We start from the raw sequence: 19,663 nt of genomic DNA, 5'->3' as shown, positions 1-19,663 counted from the left end.
CATCACAGGCAACTTCAGTGCTTTGGTGTGTGAGCATCGGGCTCGACCCAAATAGGTGAAATGGATCTTTGGGTCTCCAGTTTCCTGAAGATCATGATGTCAAGTACAAAACACGCGCTATCCTTGCGTGGTCCGCTCATTGCCATAAAGCTTTCCCCAGCCTCTCAAGCTAAACCTAACCATCCAAAACACATGGATAACCTTAAGTAGGACTGTTAACCAAACTCAAACCTGATGACCTTGTTGTTTTGAAGTCTTCATCTGCAAACTGAGGCTTAACCTTATGGGGTCCAGCAAAAGGGCTGTGTGTGTTTAAGCTTATCAATTATAGTGAGGACCAATTTGGGGAAAAACGCAAGGTCCCTACAAGGATAAGGCTCAATTTGCAGAAGAAGACTTGAAAACAACAAGGTCATTGGGTTTGAGTTTGGTTAACAGTTCCAGTTGAGGTTAGCCATTTGCTTTGGATGGTTTAGGGTGAGAGGCTGGCGAAAGCATTACATCACTGAGCGGACCCCACAAAGACAGTGCGACAAACCTGTGTGTGTGTCTGTGCACAACAACACGTAAAATCAATTTTAAATATGTAAAACCTGCAAACATAAAAGGTTTAAGTGCAGCAAGAGGCTCAGCCCTGGAAGTAATGCAGGCTGAAAAGAGTCCCGATTCTGTTCTCGTGTTCCTTTTCAAGTCACCAGCCGACTTAACACAGTGACACAAATTCAAGGTCTGGTATAGTCAGTCCCTCTATTCAATGGAAGTCGCACACATTTTTGCATGGCTCCTTTTCATATTCAAACTCAAGGGAAATTGGGACGGTGGCTGTGATGCTGTGGAGTTGCTGACAGGACTGCTTCACCATCATCTTTACTGTGTCAGTCACATCTGGCTGTGTAGCCAATACACAGCGAGCGGCAACATTGACTTCCTGTCATGACCAGACTCTAATACCAAGACAGTAGAGCTTCTCTTGCAGCACCCTTGAAATCTATGACTCTAGATCTGTAGGTCAAAAAGGTGAACCATCCATGGCCATCCAAGTGTGTTATACTGACTAGTGTGGAGTAGATGAAGTTTAAAACTGAGGTGAAGTCGACTCACAATTCACACACATCGCCTGACAAAAGGGAGCACAGAACTGTGTTGGATCCTTGTGAATGTCAGCATTTTTTGTTCAGGAAAAAACATGCTTTTGTGCAGCCACTTGACCGACCCAGCGAAGAAACCACTGAAGGAGAGATAGGTGACAGGACCCAGGGCCCCGGACTATCATTTATGAATGACCCCCGGTGTACAGTACTGCTTCAAAGTCAGCACAGGGTTTAAGACTGTTGCCATGGGAACCGAAGTGTTCGCCTCAGTGCAGTAACTGCTCCACATACAAGCAAAAGAGTGATGTTTACCGACTCGTCGGTGCCATAAAATGAGTCTGCGTTTGAGAGGCGACATCACTGCTAGAGAGCAGTGAGTTTGTGTATCCAAGTTTGACACTAAAACTCACCGCTCACACTAACAACACCACTTCCTGCTGACACTTCTGCTTTTCTGTCACCCTGTTTCTGTTCTGTTTATCATCTACCCCAACTGAAATTATGCACATTCCACTCCACATCACCTCCGGTGCTGGTTCCCATACCTTCACAGCGTGTTTGGGTTTGCGGAAGAAAGAAGTCTTGGCGGTGAAGAAAGTGAAGTCCTCGCTCTCGTCGTCCAGGCTGCAGTACCCACTGCTCATGCTGTTACTGCTGGTCATAGACGGGCTCGGGACAGTGCTGACGGTCATGGAGAGGTGACGGTGGTGCCTCAGGGTCGAACCTGGCGACTTGGTAAAGTCCTGGGGTGTCAAGGAGAGTCGGCCTGAGCACGAGCTGAAAGTCCAGAGAGCGTTCCACCTGCGCGAGTGGAGCAGGTGAGCTGGTTCTGATGTGCCACCGGAGAGCAGACCAGGAAATCTGAGAGCAAGCTCAGCCGTGTCACTTCCTCTTCAAGCGCTTGTGTTTGCGCTGATGCCGGTGTCAAGCAATATATGCTCCAGGTCATACAGCCACGCATGGACCCGCCTCACGCACCCTGGTTCTGGGTCAGCTTACAGCCAGGTCTCAGGTTCTCCCTGCTCACCTGAGAGAAGCAGCTACAGCAGCAGCTCGACGCTCGCAGAGGCACAGCAGCAAAACCACATCCTGCCTCCCTCCGTCTGTAGCAACTGGCGTGCAGACACAAAACAGCGATCGAACAAAAGCTGTCGGAACAAGTCAGCAAGAGCTTAACGATCCGGGTCCAGGTCCACGCATCCCTGGGGTCCGGAGGCCGAGCCAAGCGGAGGACCTTCAGGCGGCTGCTCAACTCCTCAGCTCTGCTTGGGTGATACCTCCAGAGAGACAGATGCCTCGCTCGCAGCCTCTCTCTTCCTCCCTCGCTCGCTCGACCATCTGTGGTGAGTGTGTTATCAGCCGGTAAGCTCCCTCCCCCCTCCGCCTCACTCTCTCTTCCTGCAAGCAACTGCAGAGAACAAACGCTTCCCCTCTCTGAAGCAGAAGAGAGAAGCCAGCACCAACCAGAGGAAATGTTGACGAGAGCGAGCACAGCGCGCGCTGACATCACCAGATAGATTCTGCTCCTCAACACAAGATGGAACGACAGCACGTCCTCCAACAGAGGTTGTGCACACTTCCCACCCCCTCGATGGGACAAACCGAACTCTGCATCGGCTGACACGCTGCTGGTTTTTCTAATTAAGAGTCACCGCAGGGTCTTTCCCCACAGACTTGTAACCCTGTCTTGAGGAGCCACCTTCATTGTGCGCGCCATTGTATAGAGATAGAGGAAAGAAAACAAGCACCATAAGGCTGGAAAACATTCACAAAATAAGGGGAGAAATTTCACTAAAATGGGGTTCAAAAATGAAGATGCTGAGACATCACATAGTTATTTATGATCCAAAAAGAAATGGTATGTATTATTTAAACAGGGTGATTTTATCACAAAAACAACAATGTAATGGCAAAAATTTACTCATTTTTAAAGCATTTATCAATGAAAAAAGAAACAATAAAAAGAGGAAATTACAGGAGCAAACTAACTTCCCAACATGGGCCACATCAAAAACTAGTGTCGTATTGGCGGTTCAGCTTCTTAAAGAGTTAAAATAAACTTGAATCACAGTGCTCTTTCTAGGAGGAAAATAGACCAAGTGTTCAGAAACATGATACGTTAAAAAGGTTATCACTGTGTTTCCAAGTCTCTTCGCACCTGAAAAACAACAGAGCTAATATTCCACCATTTCTTTCTTCATCCCATCATGAAGGTCTGGAGGAAGATAAGAGATCATGAGGGGCTGCTTTGCCTGGAAATTAAAGTGACCTATGACCTCAGATTGACCCTTCAATCGGCTCCCACATAACCTTGTGTGTGACCTTTCAGCAGCACCCCTAACACTCATCAGTTTATTGTAGGTCAGAACATTAAGGAGTAGATATGGAAAAATTGCACTGAGCTTTCGTGTCTCAGCTGAGAAAGGTTCAGGGTCAGTGGAGGGTCCGAACATTCAGTGTCCTAATTTCTCCATGTCCCCTTGAAAGACTCATTCTTGCTCTAATGGCAGCCTCAGTATCTTCATCTCTGACTCCTGAGTCTCTGAACATCCATCATGGCAGTGACCACCACTGGCGTCACACTCCACCCTGCTGCACTCTCTTCAGCGCCGTCCATCACTCTGATGTTGGAGCCCGAACACTTGAACTGCTTTCACTCCCTTGTCTTCACTCACACACGTATTATGTTTTGCTTGTCCCCCTCCTCCTTCTGTCTGTCAGTACTCCCAACTTCATCAGCTAACTTCATCATCCATGCGGTGATGCTTTGGCCCTGATACTGTTTAAACGTTGCAGTGCATTATGGGATCAGTAGCAGATGATAACGATAATAAATGATGTTATGAAATCTTGTTTGTCCACAGTCGACATAGTGAGGAAACAGCATCAGTGATCAGTATGTCACACAAGTCACAAGACTTCAAAGCACCATTCCACACACCATAATACAGATTTTAAAAAAAGCATAAGCATTGATTTTTACTGATTCCTCACCTGGACACAAGACTAGCTACCTCCAGAGCTGTGTACATGAAAGAGGAAATAGATTGTTTTTCTCAATGACATATAAACAAACGGTGGTGATCTGGAGCCATGTTTGGATATGATCCAACGTTGGGGCTACAAGATGGCCACTTTCCCCGGGTGTTTCTGTTTGTGTCAGCTCCAGAGTGATGCCTGGGTCTGTGTAATCACTCAGGGGAGAGATCACTCATGCACACACGCACACACAGCCACGCTCCTGCTGGTGTCGAATCAATAGGACCAGGTTAGCGCAGGGATCCGTGAGTGTGACTGCGGCATGAATCGAAGAAGGCGGTTCTTTTGTTTTCTGCTGATGCAGACACTACTACTAGGGCCGGAGAGTGAAGGCCGACTGACCTGCACTCACTCAGATCTGCATCACCGCGCGTGAGGACACATTATGGGTAAAAACAGCTCATGCGCTTGGATTTAAACTCAACTCAACCCATGATCATCAAATTCCAATGAAGCGGCTCAGCAGTTAAACTCTGATGTGAATAGTCCAACGACCCGGTAAAAGAAGTGACAGTGATCTCGCGTGATGAAGCGTCTTCCACTCCAGAGAGAGTGGCCACTGCATCAGCGCTGCTCTCGGCCTGCAGCACAGTCTCAGAGTGATGACTGCACCTGGCACCTCACCAAGCTTCTAAATTTGTGTTATCATCCCGCTGGGTGTTGAGTCGCTGCCAGAGCTGCGCTGTTCATATTCATCTCAGCTCGTGTGTGTGTGTGTGTGTGTGTGACGGACAGCTCAGCGTGGGCGACTGATGCCAAGAGCAGCATGTGGACTCAGTGCGGCACACATGACTGAGACAATGAAGACGAGTGGCACACTTTTCTACTACTACTACTACTACTACTACTACTACTATTATAACACTCAATATTTGGAGGATGAGTGGGCTTTTGAATTCACACCACCCTAGTGACTGAGACTGTCCTCAACACTCCGAGAGACCCGGTGTGCGTGCCCCCAATAAAGCACCCTGGTACACATTAGAGCGGAGCAATGAGTACTGTGAATTAATGGTCCATGTCTGCGAAGGAGAATGTGGTTCTGATTGAATAATGAATTCACGTGTGACACAGCAGGAGAACAGGGCGCCTCAGACGTCCAGGTCATCTTCAAGCACTTGTTTATGAACGATCAGGTGAGGAGGTTCTGAGGAGAATTTTCTGATCTTAAATGGAGATGGACAGATCAGTGCAGCTCCTTCAGTGTTGAGGAGAAAGAGCTGAGCCAGGAGACTAAGCTCTACAAGCTACCCACCGATTAGACAAGTTTCCCTTGAGGGACACGGTGACACAAACTCCCTACTTAGAAGGTCTGACAAATGGACATGCTGGTGAGATGATGCCTCTGACTGGAGAACTCCTTGGTACTCTTCAGGACTCCAGGATTTTTTATCACCATAATCACTGCAGACGACAGGGAGGTGTCGGTCATGACATTTCTAATCTGGGTTTGTAGGGTGAATGTGTACCCTGTCAGGCAGCCCTACTAACTCAGCTCTTTCTTCCATGAACCCAAGGTTGACACACTGCTGTGTCTGCTAACCCACAACTCAAAACGTGAACGTGTGTGTGCAGCTCTGAAGACGATACATGGTGACACAGAAGCACAGAAAATGTCTGGGACTCACTGTGCATCGGGCTGAAGAGAAGGGTCTTCTGGGGGACGGAGTCTCCTCCGGCTTTCTGTGCCTCTGGTTGCAGTCCAGCTGGATGTGACTCTCACACTCGAGGTGACACGTGTAGCTGCAGTCTGGTCGACACAAAACATGACAGTCAATTCAAACTGTATGGAGCGTACTTTTATTATGGCATAGCTCCATCTAGTGGCAACCGTTAGAACTGCACCTTTAAAACCTCGTATTTCAATGACAATGTAATACACACGTTAAACATAAGGAAAACGACCTGATCCTCGAATCAAAACACTGGAGAGAGAGAGACAGCGCATGAAACCATCTCCAATGAAGCTTCAGAATAGCTGACCTCTGAGGAGACTGGCATGTAGACTGGCTTTTAGAGGCTCACTGCGCCCCAATGCTTTATAAGACGCTCGTGGTGGACAGTTCTGGCAGTGTCATCCCGAAATTATCGAGAAAGAATTAGAATAAAAAATAAATGTACATCAGCCACTGGAAGCACACGGATGGATCTAAACCACCACGCTGACACAACACACGGTGCACCTAGTCTCGGAGAGGCAGGGTCACACAGAGTCAGAGGAGGGCCATCATTCAGCCACTACTCAATACAAAGTACAAAATATGTTGAAATTGAAGTGGGAAAAACATATATATATAGAGATATACATAGAGAGATAGAAAGAAATGTGAGGAAGCAAGTCTAGAAAGAGGAACTACATAAACGCAGTAATCTGTAGCTCACATCTCATTTTACGTTTTGCTGACTCAAAACACATTTTCCTTACACGCATTATGCACAGCTATACTACAGACTTGTCTCTATATTGTTGGAATATATAGCTAATTTTTCATTTTATGCCAGACCACTAAAGTATGGTTAAGAGAGAGGATCAGAGGCCAGTTCTGTTATTGTGAAAAACCACCCTGTAGAGCAGACCTGGGCAAAGCGCGGGCCGGGGGACAAATGCGTCCCTTTGACTGTATTTACGTGGCCCTTCTGGAAACGGAGTAAAACTATAAAAATGATCATGTCGGAATGTTTCTGACATTTTAGTCTTATGCAATGTTTTTTGTTCATTAGATAGATAGATAGATACTTTATTGATCTCTGAAGAGAAATTCCATTTCCAGCAGCATGACAGGTGGAAACATAAGAGCAAGTAAAAAAAAAAAAAAAAAAAAAAAAAAAAAAAAAAAAAAAATGAGATAGGAAATTAAAATAAAATTAAAATAAATAACAACAGTTCAGCATGTGAATGTGTGTGTGTGTCACGAACTAAAGTGCACGTGTGTCTTTGGTGTGAGTGTGTAGTGAGTCTAGAGTGTATTTGTCCATTTTATCGTCCTTCCCGAGAGATGTTGAAGAGCCGAATGGCGTGAGGGAGGAACGATCTCCTCAGTCTGTCTGTGGAGCAGGACAATGACAGCAGTCTGTCGCTGAAACTACTCCTCTGTCTGGAGATGGTGTTGTGCAGAGGATGACTGGGATTATCAATGATGGACAGAAACCTGTTCAATGCCCGTCTCTCTGCCACTGATGTTAGGCTGTCCAGCTCTGTGCCAACAACAGAGCCTGCCTTCCTCACCAGTTTGTCCAGGCGTGCAGCATCCTTCTTCTTCAAGCTGCTCCCCCAGCACACTACTGCATACATGAGGGCGCTCGCTACCACAGACTGGTAGAAGATCTGTAGCAGCTTCTTGCAGATGTTGAAGGACGCCAGCCTTCTGAGGAAGTACATGCGGCTCTGTCCCTTTCTGCACAGAGCATCAGTGTTGGCAGTCCAGTCCAGTTTGTCATCCAACTGCACTCCCAGGTATTTGTAAGTGTGGACCACCTCCACACAATCTCCTTTGATGGTGACTGGTTCTGGATGCGGCCTGGGTCTCCTAAAGTCCACCACCATCTCTCTGGTCTTGGAGGTGTTTAGGAGCAGGTGGTTGGAGTCGCACCATGTGACAAAGTCCTGGATCAGTTTCCTGTACTCATCCTCTTGTCCACTCCTGATGCACCCCACGATGGCCGTGTCGTCTGCGAACTTCTGCACATGGCAGAGCTCCGTGTTGGACTGGAAGTCGGAGGTGTACAGGGTGAACAGGACCGGAGAGAGTACAGTTCCCTGCGGTGCTCCTGTGCTGCTGGCCACAGTGTCAGACCTGCTGTCCCCCAGCCTCACAAACTGAGGTCTGTTGGTCAGGTAATTAGTGATCCATGCCACCAGGTGTGTTTCAACTCCCATCTCTGTCAGTTTGTCCCTGAGCAGCAGTGGCTGGATTGTGTTGAAGGCGCTGGAGAAGTCCAAAAATGTAATCCTCACAGCACCACTACCTCTGTCCAGGTGAGATAGGGACCGGTGGAGCAGAAAGATGATGGCATCCTCCACTCCCGTCTTCTCTCTGTATGCAAACTGCAGTGGGTCCAGGGCGTGGTGGATCTGTGGCCTCAGGTGGTGGAGCAGCAGCCGTTCCATGGTCTTCATCACGTGTGACGTCAGGGCGACTGGCCTGAAGTCGTTCAGTTCACCAGGGTGTGGTTTCTTTGGGACTGGGATGATGCAGGATGTCTTCCACAGCTGGGGGACCCTCCCTTCTCCCAAACTCAGGTTGAATATGCGTTGAAGGGGGTGTCCCAGCTCCCTCGCGCAGGCCTTCAGCAGTCTCGGGGATACTCCATCAGGACCTGCAGCTTTGTTGGGGCGCAGCCTCTTCAGCTCTCCACAGACCTGAGCTGCTGTGAATGTCGTTATGGGGGGAGGGGAGGTGTCCTCTTCTCTGTTGATGACGACTTGAGGGAGAGTGGGGGCTGCTGTGTTCAGAGGTGTGAACGGTTTGGGCTGGTCAAACCTATTGAAGAATTGGTTAAGCTGGTTTGCCCTTCCTACACCCCCCTCAGTGGGGGCACCTCTCTTGGAGTTGCAGCCAGTGATGGTCTTCATCCCTTCCCACACTTCCCTCATGTTGTTGGCCTGCATCTTTTGTTCTATTTTCTTTCTGTATTGCTCCTTCGCCTCCCTGAGCTGGGCTCTTAGTTCTCTCTGTATCCGCTTGAGCTCCTGGGTGTTGCCCTCTTTAAAGGCTCTCTTCTTCAGGTTCAGAAGGCCCTTGATGTCACTTGTTATCCAGGGCTTGTTGTTAGCGAAGCATCGTACAGTTCTGACTGGAACCACAGTGTCCATACAGAAGTTAATGTAGTCCGTTGTGCAGTCAACCATCTCCTCCATGTTCTTGCTGTTAGGCTCCTGAAGTGTTTCCCAGTCCGTGATTTCGAAGCAGTCCTTCAGGGTCTGCTCGGCTTCAGGAGACCACTTCCTGAATGAGCGCGTTGTTGTGGGTAGTTTTGTACAGTACATTTTGTGGGTACATTATAATGAAACTGAAACATTGCTTTCTCGTTTGACTTTTTTTATTTTACTTTTTTTTTTATAAAATAGTTGTTTTAATTTTAGATTTCCTTTTCCTCCTTTTTAGGAGTATTTCTTGTCCCTTATAACACATCAGAATTGAAAGTCAATTTTGAAAAATATGAGACACATCTTTAAATGGAATGTGGTTTAAATTAAATAAAACACAACAAAGCAACATTCTGAAGGCATTTCTAATGCATAATTTCATAGTCACATACAATGTCATCAATTAATTTTTTTTTTTTAATTTTCAATTTGGGTTTGACGGCCCCTCTCAACTGTCACAGTACATAACATGGCCCCTTAGTTATTATTAAATATTAGGACTGAACAGCATGACATTGTACGTGTCTTTGACGGCTTGTGGAACTGAAGAGTCAAATGATGTTTTTATGTCACTGTAAAGAATGTACATGAATCTTTAATCCCGCAGAAACTACAAGTATGAGGAGGAAAAGTAAGGTTACAAGATGAACAAAACTCTCAGACGTTTCTCAGATCAGTCATGTATGCATTTCAGGCATGGTGTGTTCACGTCCAATAACGTCTCATCCTGCCTCATTCTGTTTGTGAACTTCTGGTTAAGATTGGTGACAAACTCCAGCTCCTCCTCTGCTGCTGCTTGATGCTCCCATTTATCTCAGTCTGATAGTTACCATGACAACGTGCTGCTCACAGACCACAGTGTATTAAAATATGGAGCAGTGCTACGTTTTTCTGAGATGATTCTTACAACTTGGGCGACATTTTCTGTCTAAAGCATGACAAACAAAAGTGGAGGGAATGAAGAGGGAAGATGGTAGGGAAGCTCTCTTGGCTTCAGATTCAGCTCATCAGAGGTCAAAGCTTGAGCGTCATGGAGAGGAAACACAAAGGGGAAATTAAGAATGGAACTCCTTTCCTGCCCGCCTCATGGTCATCTGATTAATCTCTCTGAATCAGTCCCAGCACTCTGAACGCCTCTTCCACTACGCGGATAGCGCCGGAGACCCCGCCCACCAAGGTCATTTCCAAACATCCAAACACCTGTCAAACACATTGTTCAACTGACTCCAGATCCAGGTCGCTGCTCATAGTAGATACACCAAGATTATGACAGATAACCAAAGCCCTGAAGTACTGACTTCACTAAACTGTCTGAACAAGTGGGAGTGTCAGGATGAAAGACGCCCAGAGGAGGGATCTCTGCTATGATGATGTGAGCTGTCAGCGGGTCATGATTCATTCCCATGGGAATTAGTAGGATGAGTCACTCCTCTCTCGACCGGCTGATGTGGACGTATTTTAGCTGAGTTGGCAAGTTCTCACAGGTGAAAATGAGACGGTCAGCAGATGACTCTGTGGTTCTACGTCTCCACGTAAAATACAATATTTACTGTCTTCCCCAAACTCAGCTAGTGTTTCAATATGATCAGAAAATGTGCATTACTTAGAGAGGCATTGTAAAAAAATCCTAGGCCAGGACAAAATTAAGATATGAAACACTTCAAACAACAAGTCACACAAAGGGAATCCACACTGCTGCCATTAAACTTTTCTGGGCGGAAGCTCCACATGAAGGAGGGAGGACCTCAGCCTTGCATCAGTGAGAAAAGCACCAGCAGCAGCTTCAGGGAAGTGCTTTGACCACAGTGCAAAAATGAAACTGACAGCCAGCTGTCACACAAATTTGTTTTTTTTGCTTGTGCTAGTGGACTTTCCCCAACTTTTCCAGCAGTACAGTCTAGTGTGGACCAAAAATCAGTCAAGACAGTGAAACAGAAACTAAATATCCTACTGAGAATGACACAAAAACGTACCACACCTCCAGGGGTTCTAAACTCCAAAATATAAAAATCCACCAACCTGACATACAAAGAGTCGCCATCCAAATGCTGATTCAAATATTTGACACATTGGACTTGAATTCACACAAATGAGCAGAAAGATGTTATCATGGGTCAGTAAGACGAAACCATCTCAGAACACATTTCAAACTGTTGTCTCCAGTTTTTCAGTAACCCTCACATTACTGATGTTACTGAAGTAGTGATGTTCAAGAGGTTCCTCACTCACTCAGTCATTCATTCATTTTAATTCTCATTTTATGTCCTGCGGCCAAAAGCCAGCCCTCATTAAAAATGGCCTGACAGAGCAAAGAAAAGTATTAAAATTATAAGCGTAAGCATAAACTTTTTATTTCCATTAAGGGAACTTTTAGCTCCAAATTTAAAAACACAAATCCAAGGTGATTTTGTGGCCCACAACAAGCAGAGCTCCATGAGCCAGATACTTCAGATTCCAACAATCATCTGGATACTTGAGTGATTCTGACAAAAGATGGGAGGCAACCAGAGTGTCTCTCATGTAATGAGTCAGCTGCTTGTGAAGGAGTGTTTGACAGTTACTGACTCATTCACAAACACAATTCTTTCAGGTCCCTGTCTGCATGAGCTTGACTCCCTAATCTAAGGGTTAATATCCCCATATTATTGGATGTTATTCTAAGGATGTTTTGAATGTTATTCTAAAGATTGTGAGGTAAATGAGCCAAGTTCTGTCATTACCTCCATAATTAAGCAGAGATGGCGAGTGACATGTGACGAAGTGTTCCCATAAACATGCATTAGCCTCTGTTTATTACGTGTGAGTGTTGTCTCAACAGGAAGTGTTGTGCGTCGCCACAGTTCAGTAGAACAGTGTGAAAAGCCTAAATGTTCCATTCCAGTCCGACTGCTTCTAAAGTGACCCGGCCAGCAGACACAGGAGGGAGGGAAGGGCGGTCCGGGGGGTGAGGTGGAGGAGCCTAGATTAACAGCAGGGGGGATCAATAAATGGTGGTTTTCTGGACGTCCAGTGCTGCACTCAGGTCGATACCAAACCACCATCAGGGACGACAGCGAGGGAACAGCTTGGATTTCAGCAAGTTCGAGGAGCAGGTCTCAGCGTGAGCTGGAATTGATCCATCATCATGTCCCTGTCTGCTGACTCCAGCGGTGGCCAGTCTAATTTCACCATCTGGAGCGGGAGATGCTCTCGAGTGTCATCAAAACGAGACAGAGGGAGACAGAAAGTGGCGGATGTGGGTGGTTTGTTGTTTTTTTTTTGTGTGGGACAGAGATGGGTGGGCAGAAGTAGATTAGCAGCCTTCCTCAGGTCATGGAGGACACCAGATAGAGACACGCCGGGAGACAGCTCGGCAGCGTCCCTCTTATCAGAGCAGGAAGGGCTGGGGCAAGGTAGGTATGGGAGCTATAATTTGGGGGTGAAGATATCAACACTGCGGCTAATGAACCCACTAGGATCACCGAGGGGCTTAGCAGGGGATTAAGAGCTGCTTTAAGGGTCTTTGTAGGGACCTTAGCCAGTCTGATCCCAGTATTTAAACCAGGTACCACCACCTACGGAGCAGCTACCTCCATCCAGCTTTCTGAACAACCGATCTCTGGATCTCTTAGGTTTGCGTGAGCATGTGGATGCAGCAGGTCCATATCTGCATCTCCACCATCCGTCCTCCTCCATCTGTCAGGCCTCAGATCCTCCGTCAGACTTAACTAAACAAACAGAAGGGGAACTTAATTGGTTTTTCCTCTCCGAGCCTCAAGCCCAGGCAGGATGTCACGCTGTTTCCACACTCCAGAGTCAGATCTTTACTCATCCATTTCATGGAGTCATCTCAGGATGAGGGTGATGCAGCTTTACCAGGGCCAACAGTGCAGGGGCGGACAGACACTTGAGAACCAGGGCAGCAACATTTTAATGACAAGTATAGCTACTGCATTGTGTCACCAACGTCTTCCCTGTGTTTAAAGACATTTTACGGAGGTCTCTAACACCAGTGGGGGAAACGCTCAGACTCTGTCTCTCACCTCTTGTTGTATTATTCAAATAACATCGATCAAAACTTGAATTGTGCAATGTTTTTGCCTCTGCACTAAATTGCGCTCAGCACACACAACTTCTCTCAAAACATTACTAAAAATATTAATTTACTACTTAGCACTCTACATGTACTTTTGTTTCATAATCCTTTAAGGTGATTTACAAGCTTCATGACTTATTTATTACAGAGTCTGTAATTCAAACATGGAAAACAGAAGAGCAGCAACAGTTATTTCCTCTTACTTGATGGTGCGCTGTTGTCTTTTTGTAAAACCTTTTCACCTTTTTAATAAGGTAAGTCATAAGAATCTAGGAGGAATTAACATGAACCTAGTACTACATTGAAACATGGAACTCGAAAGCAAGACATGAGAAGTTGAGTTTATGAACCTGTCAATCCACAGCTGGGTCAAGGGGGCAGCAGCCTATTCAAAGAGGTCAAAGGTCATACCTCTGACTACCTGTGATTTTAGGGTACAAGAACACTTACCTGAGATTCAGTTCAGGTTCATGAGTCACTTCTACATGTTTGAAATATCAGAACTGTGAAACACAGTCATGCAAACTGCATCATCTTCTCAAGGAATTCCTCTTAAAACATGTTTTACAGTAGGCTCACACCGCCAGCCCACTGATTTACATATAAAGCCAATATAGAGCGGCGATCGACTGCGATGAGCGCCTGCAAACAGGACAGTTGCAGTAGTTCACTTCTGTGAACTACGAGCAGCCGGTCATGGTGTGTTGACCAATCAGAGATCAGATCCCCGAGGTTGACGTTTCGCACCAGAGGGAAATTGGAATATCGACAAAATGGAAAACGCCCTGATATGAAATGTATGTAGTGCACACAATATAGTAACCTTGGCAACCATGCATGTCATCAGGGTATAAAACATGAATATATCATTTTCTTTGAGTGGAATTATGCAAAAAAAGGAAAGGACTGAGGGCCATATAGAGATATATAGAGAGAGAGAGTCATGAGAGCGAAGAGAAAGGTCATGGAGAAGAAAAGTGGGTCAGTAGCGTCTAACCAGGTGAGGTGGAGAAGTTTCACCGTCCTTTTAGACCCTTTCATCACCCTAAGGGAAACGTCGGGGAACATGGCTTCAGCACCACGAGCAGCAGGAGATTCAATGTGACAAGCTGAATACTTGCATAACAAAAGAAGTGTACTACTGGATAGGAAAAAGGATTTCATCTGTGATGATGTCAGCAGACTCCTCTGGAACAGGTTCTTCAGTGCCAATACACCTCCAGACATCAACAAGCACACACCTACTCCTAATGAGTCTTTGCTGTGCTGATCAATACGTCTGCGACTGAGGCCAGACTTTCCAGCGTCTCTCCACTCACTGTCTTCTAAGAATAGCCCGTCTATTTAAATCCTTACCTGAGAGATGCATTAGTCAGCCTCGTATTGGGACACACAGATCAATCAGTGTCTCTTACGGGCCGGCCCGACGGGTCAGTGACCAGCAGGTCTGGTTTTGATCTGTTTCTCTTTTCTCATTTGATGTTTGACTTCACACAAACACTCCGACCCCACACACAGCACCGCTTGCACACAACCTGATGTGACACAAAAACAGCCAGACAGATCTGGTGATAGGCAGAAGGGGAGGGGCGACCAAACAAACGACAAACAGAGTTGACAGCGGTGCAGTTTAGAGATAGGAGGACACAATAGCTAAATATTTTGGCCCTCATTCAGAGGCAAACCGGCTCAACCTGACCCTGGAACAGCCTGTCCACTCATGCATTCCCACAAGGCCTCCCCGTACCTGATGTTGGGAGCAGAGATCCGTTTGAGGACGAGCGGCGCAGGATTCTTAGGCTGTCGCTCCAGGACCGAGACTTCGGCAACCTCTTCAGCAGCCGACCCAGCCGTCGGGACACATGTCCAAAGCAGGCACTGCCCGCGTCCCCGTCGGGATCTCCCTCTAGGTGGTAAGAGACGCGTCCCAAAAATGTTCCGCTGACCCCCAGAGCTTCTTTCGTGCCCATCTCCCCTCGCGCCCCCTCCTCTCCTGGGACAACAGGTGCTATCTGTGCCACTGTCGCATCATGGCACCATCCAGGGCGCACCGTCCTGTGCAGGTTGCCCTCGCTGGTCCTCCTCCCGAAAGTCCAACTTCCCTTCTCCCTCTGTGGACTGCTCCATCGCCAGCCGCCCCAGTGTCCCCCCTTGCCATCCCAGCGCAGCCACTCTGCCACTGGTGCCACGCTCCGAGTGAACAGACCCCCCTCCACTTGCTCGGCCACACCTTCGCCCGTGAGCCTCGACAACCTACTCAACTGGGCTTTTCACCTCTGGATGCTGACATGAGTTTTGTCCCGATCTTCTATCGTTCTCTGTCATCACGCGCTCTCTCTCCCCCTCTCCACTGCAGCACCCACACTCTGCAGTAAAACCAGGCTTAAAGAGACAGACACCCACAATCTCCACCTCCCCATTCACAAACCTCCCTCAGTGGAGAAGAAGTTCATATGTGCACACTGTTACCTCAACGACTTCATGATATCATCTGCCCTCGTCGTCCGCCAACGACATTTAAAGCCCACTTCCGTGTAAGGGGAAGTGAAGCAGTCATCTCTCACTGAGCAATATTTTTATTGCTGTATGATATGCTGTGTGTGTGGGTTGAGTCTCTGCTGAAAGCTACTGGTAGATCATCTCATGCCCTACTTCTAAAATAACAGTAGCCAATGAGGACCATTTCTCCCCCAAGTACGACTGCGTAACCATGACCAACACGGGTCTGTTGCATAACCTGTGATTCTTGAAAACATGGCAGTACGTCTCTCCTAACAATGCCTCTTCGTTTCAACCCTAGCCACCTTCATCCGCAGTCGCTAGCCAGCAAGGGCAAACTAAATATAGCCCACCTCAACACCTACTCCGCTCTGCAGCAGAGCAAAGATACTTGGCCGAGCAAGGTGCAGATTAAAACCGAAATCCACCAGAACAATCACTGCTCCTTGGATTAGAAGGAAAGTGTGGTACCCAAGTACAGTAGTATCTATAGAGTAATCCCACATCATATTGACGCACAGTGATGTCTGACTCGGTAAGTCCCCAACAGTTTTACTGCCAGCTTGTCCTTGTTGTAGGATTCTTAAAGGTTCTTATTCTTGTATTTCACGGATCAGACGGACAAACACAGTTCATTATTTTGGTGAGTGACTGGGTCAGTGAGGTGGCATCAGTTCGTCGTTCCTTTCCCTCCCTGTTCATCCACAAGTTGTTTGACTTGGCTGTGTTGAGTGTAAGACTGGTTTCAAACCCAATGGTGACAGCCTGGTAAAGACAAGGTTTCTGAAGCTTCCAGAACAAGACCCTCAGATGTGCTCAGATGGTGACCTCAACCAAGCCACTCACTTGCATTAATGGGTGCGTTCAAATGAACACGGAAGCATTCTAGAACTCACTCGCACAACACACACACGCAAGGACCGAGGACGAATGTGGTGCTCGGGCAGCTCTGTCCACTGAGTGTCACAAGTCCTTCCACTATTCGCTAGCAGTGCATTAAACATTGTGAACACAAGTGCATGCAGCGACCCCCGAGGAGGGTTCTGGAACTTGCCCCCCATGATAACCATGGCAGCACTGAACATGTTCAACGTGAGTGTGGAAAACGCAGCCTGGCATGCAGCTCCTTGCTAAACAACCACTAGGATACAGCTCAACAGTAAATTGGGGATTAAACACAAAGGAAGTCATTGGGTTGAGCTCTTTTTTCGTCGTATTTCAGGCCTCAGAATAAGCAGCATGATATCTGCTGAGACAAGAATGTGCAGTGAGGTTTTGAGGGGGGAGCCCTACAATTATGGGGCGAAGTGGTTCATCTCTACCATGACATGACGTTCTGCACGGGTGAAAATCTGACTTTTACTCTATGGAAAAAGCCAGAGACGTCCGTGGGTCATCGGGTGTGCTCTGCCTGGCCTGTGAGAGGGGCGCCGACCCCTCTTCAACCAGAACCACCATGAAGCCTTTTCTTCCCCAATGATTTTGATGGCTCTTCAGCCATGTAGACCACAGCGCCCTGGATGCCCGAGGACATGGTGTAGACACTTAAGTGCTTCATCCTTCTTGTCTTCTGGGGCAGAAGTCTTCCCAAGATATTTACTTATTGCAAATCTCCAAATATCTGCGTTCAACATTAAAATAAATTGTAAAGGTAAGTCATGTGTGATCAAACAGGACATTCTTTACGCACTTTTTGATGTCCTTATTTTCAGCCTGCTGTGCCAAATTACACTTGGACGGCTGCTCACAATGGTGCCGATGCCGGTCTGCCTTAACCACCCTGGTCGTCAGTATAATCGTGCAATTTGTTTTATTAACTTTCCAACCTCTTCACTGGATGAAACCTGGAACTATGAGCTCAAAGATGACGGCAGTATAAACTCCCTGATGTGCCGTGGCGATCGGTGCGGTGTTTTGGAACCGAGCGGTTCTGAGCCATTTCACTCCATGTTTTTGTCCTGCCAACGCAAAACAGACAAGGAGACTCTGAATATGCTGCTGCCTGGACTGGGCCAGAGGAGGAGGAGGAGGAGGAGGAGAAGGGGGAAGGTGTCCCCTGGAGAGAGTTTAGGAATGCTCACAGACATCCATATACTCAGAGAGCAACTGTGGTTGCTGAGAGAGAGTCGATGACCTCACTCGGTGGGTGACCTCACGGGTGCTGACCACTGTCTTCTGTCATCGGTTGCTCCTCGACCTCACCTCCACAAAGCGGACCGTTCTCCACAAAGACCCGAGGGCTTCTGAACAGTTCCACGCTGTTACATAACCAACACGTAGGAATCCTTTCTTACATCAGTTGAGGAGAGGCAGACTACTTCAGGAAAGTTGTGATGATCCAGTTATCCAAGCATGACAACAACTGAACCTCAGATGGGCCAACACACTTTATGTAACTTTGTTATAAGTGTCTACAGAGTTGCAAGTTAACCGTGAAGAACAGAAAAATCTCCCGGCAACATCACAGCCAGCGCCACTCAGCCAAACAGAGCCACGGGACACAATGGAATGTATTTTACTCAAATCATGGAAACAAATTTCAAATCAGCTGCAGACTTTTTTCAGTCTCTAGTTTTGGAGAAATGAAGCACTCAAGTTGTTAAATTGACTCAACTGCTGAGAGACAATTGGAGTTTTCCCTCATAACATAACCGCACCGATGTGTAGTTCCCGACTTGTGGACTCACCGAAGTCTGGCCTGCGTTCATGGCGCGCATAGAGGCCCACGGTGTCAGCACCAATCGACTCACATCAACTTCCCCTTTCTGGACATCACAGACGTTTATAAACCATGACTGCGTGCTGGGCTTCTTTGAAACAAAGAACCGACTCCAGTCAGATTTCAGTGAAATTCACTTTCATATACAGTAATCAGCAATGAGGACTGTCTAAAAAAGAAAACTAACTTGGTACTGTTTTTTTGCTTCGACACGTGTATTGAAATGACCTGAGCTCCATCCAAACTAACAATATTCATTTTTTAAAAAGGAAAAGCTGAAAAATGGATACACGAGTGTCACCCTGAGATGTCATAGATCACCCCACTCCACCCTGCCTGCACTCACCTCTTCATCTCCCCACAATCACTATGTTGTGGTCTTGGATGTGACACTTTAATGCGCACCGCTTTTGTGTACAGTGAAATTTCGGTTTTTGAACGTCCCGGAATTCGAACAAATCGGAGTTCGAACAAAAATTTCGAATTTTTTTTGCTTCAGATTTTGAATGAAAATCTTGACCTCGAACGCCCCCGAAAAAAAGCCGGAAAAGAAACGTGTGCGGACCGATCAGCTGACCCACGACGCGCTCTGTTATTGTGTATAACGCAGCTTCTGTATGCAGACGTGTCCTGTTAGCAACATTTACGGACTGTTTTTTCTTCATATTGAGGTGTAAAACCTTTCCTGTCTCCGCACTGGACCGTGGTAGAGTGTCACAGGGGAGGTGCTCGCTCTCCACACCTCCGAGGCTGGAGCGCACACTCCAGGGTTTGATGTCCTGTTGTGGGCTGGAGCTGGGACAGGGATGAGGCGAGTCTGGGACAGAGCGTGACTTGGTTTATGACTTTGTCACAGCCAAACTGCACAGAAGCGCACATTCAGAGCTGGACACACACCGGGCACCTCTTCACTTCTGGAGAGACGTCACTCACTCGGCAACCCCTCCCACATGCAGCGGCCACACACATAGAGGAACAGCGCACCTGCAGCAGACACTCTACATTCACTCCTACAAAAGACTATTTAAGGCTTGGAACGCATTATTTCTTTTTCCATTCATTGTAATGGGAAAAATCGATTCAGCTTTGGAACAAATCACTTCTCGAACGGATTGTGGTCGAGAACCAAGGTACCACTGTATATTCTTTTTGTTTCAACTTCCACCTCTTCAACAGTTTACAAGTTTCAGTGGGAGTTTTTTTTTTCTCGTGTGACTCAGCGACTAGTCCTCTGCGATTTGCTGTGCCAACAGTTCATTGCCAAAGTTGACTAAATCATCAGGATCACTGATGTGTTTATTCAGGGTCTCCAAACACCAAATGAAAAGAGAAATGACCCCAAGTTTTGTGGGATGCAGCTTTCAATTTCTGAC

The 19,663-nt window shown here is 47.0% G+C and overlaps 1 protein-coding gene across 1 annotated transcript in view; it reads right to left on the bottom strand.

Annotated features, from left to right (window-relative positions):
- The window catches only part of rassf5 (Ras association domain family member 5), a 30,383-nt gene that overhangs the window by 6,995 nt on the left and 3,725 nt on the right, over positions 1-19,663 (bottom strand). Inside the window, exon 2 of the mRNA XM_053867546.1 lies at positions 5,759-5,880. Within this exon, the coding sequence (XP_053723521.1) occupies positions 5,759-5,880 (122 nt within the window). The remainder of the gene's footprint in view (positions 1-5,758; positions 5,881-19,663) is intronic.

This window comes from Synchiropus splendidus, chromosome 6 (genome assembly GCF_027744825.2).
Source record: "Synchiropus splendidus isolate RoL2022-P1 chromosome 6, RoL_Sspl_1.0, whole genome shotgun sequence".
Taxonomy (NCBI): domain Eukaryota; kingdom Metazoa; phylum Chordata; class Actinopteri; order Syngnathiformes; family Callionymidae; genus Synchiropus; species Synchiropus splendidus.
This window is presented reverse-complemented; position numbering and strand designations above follow the sequence as displayed.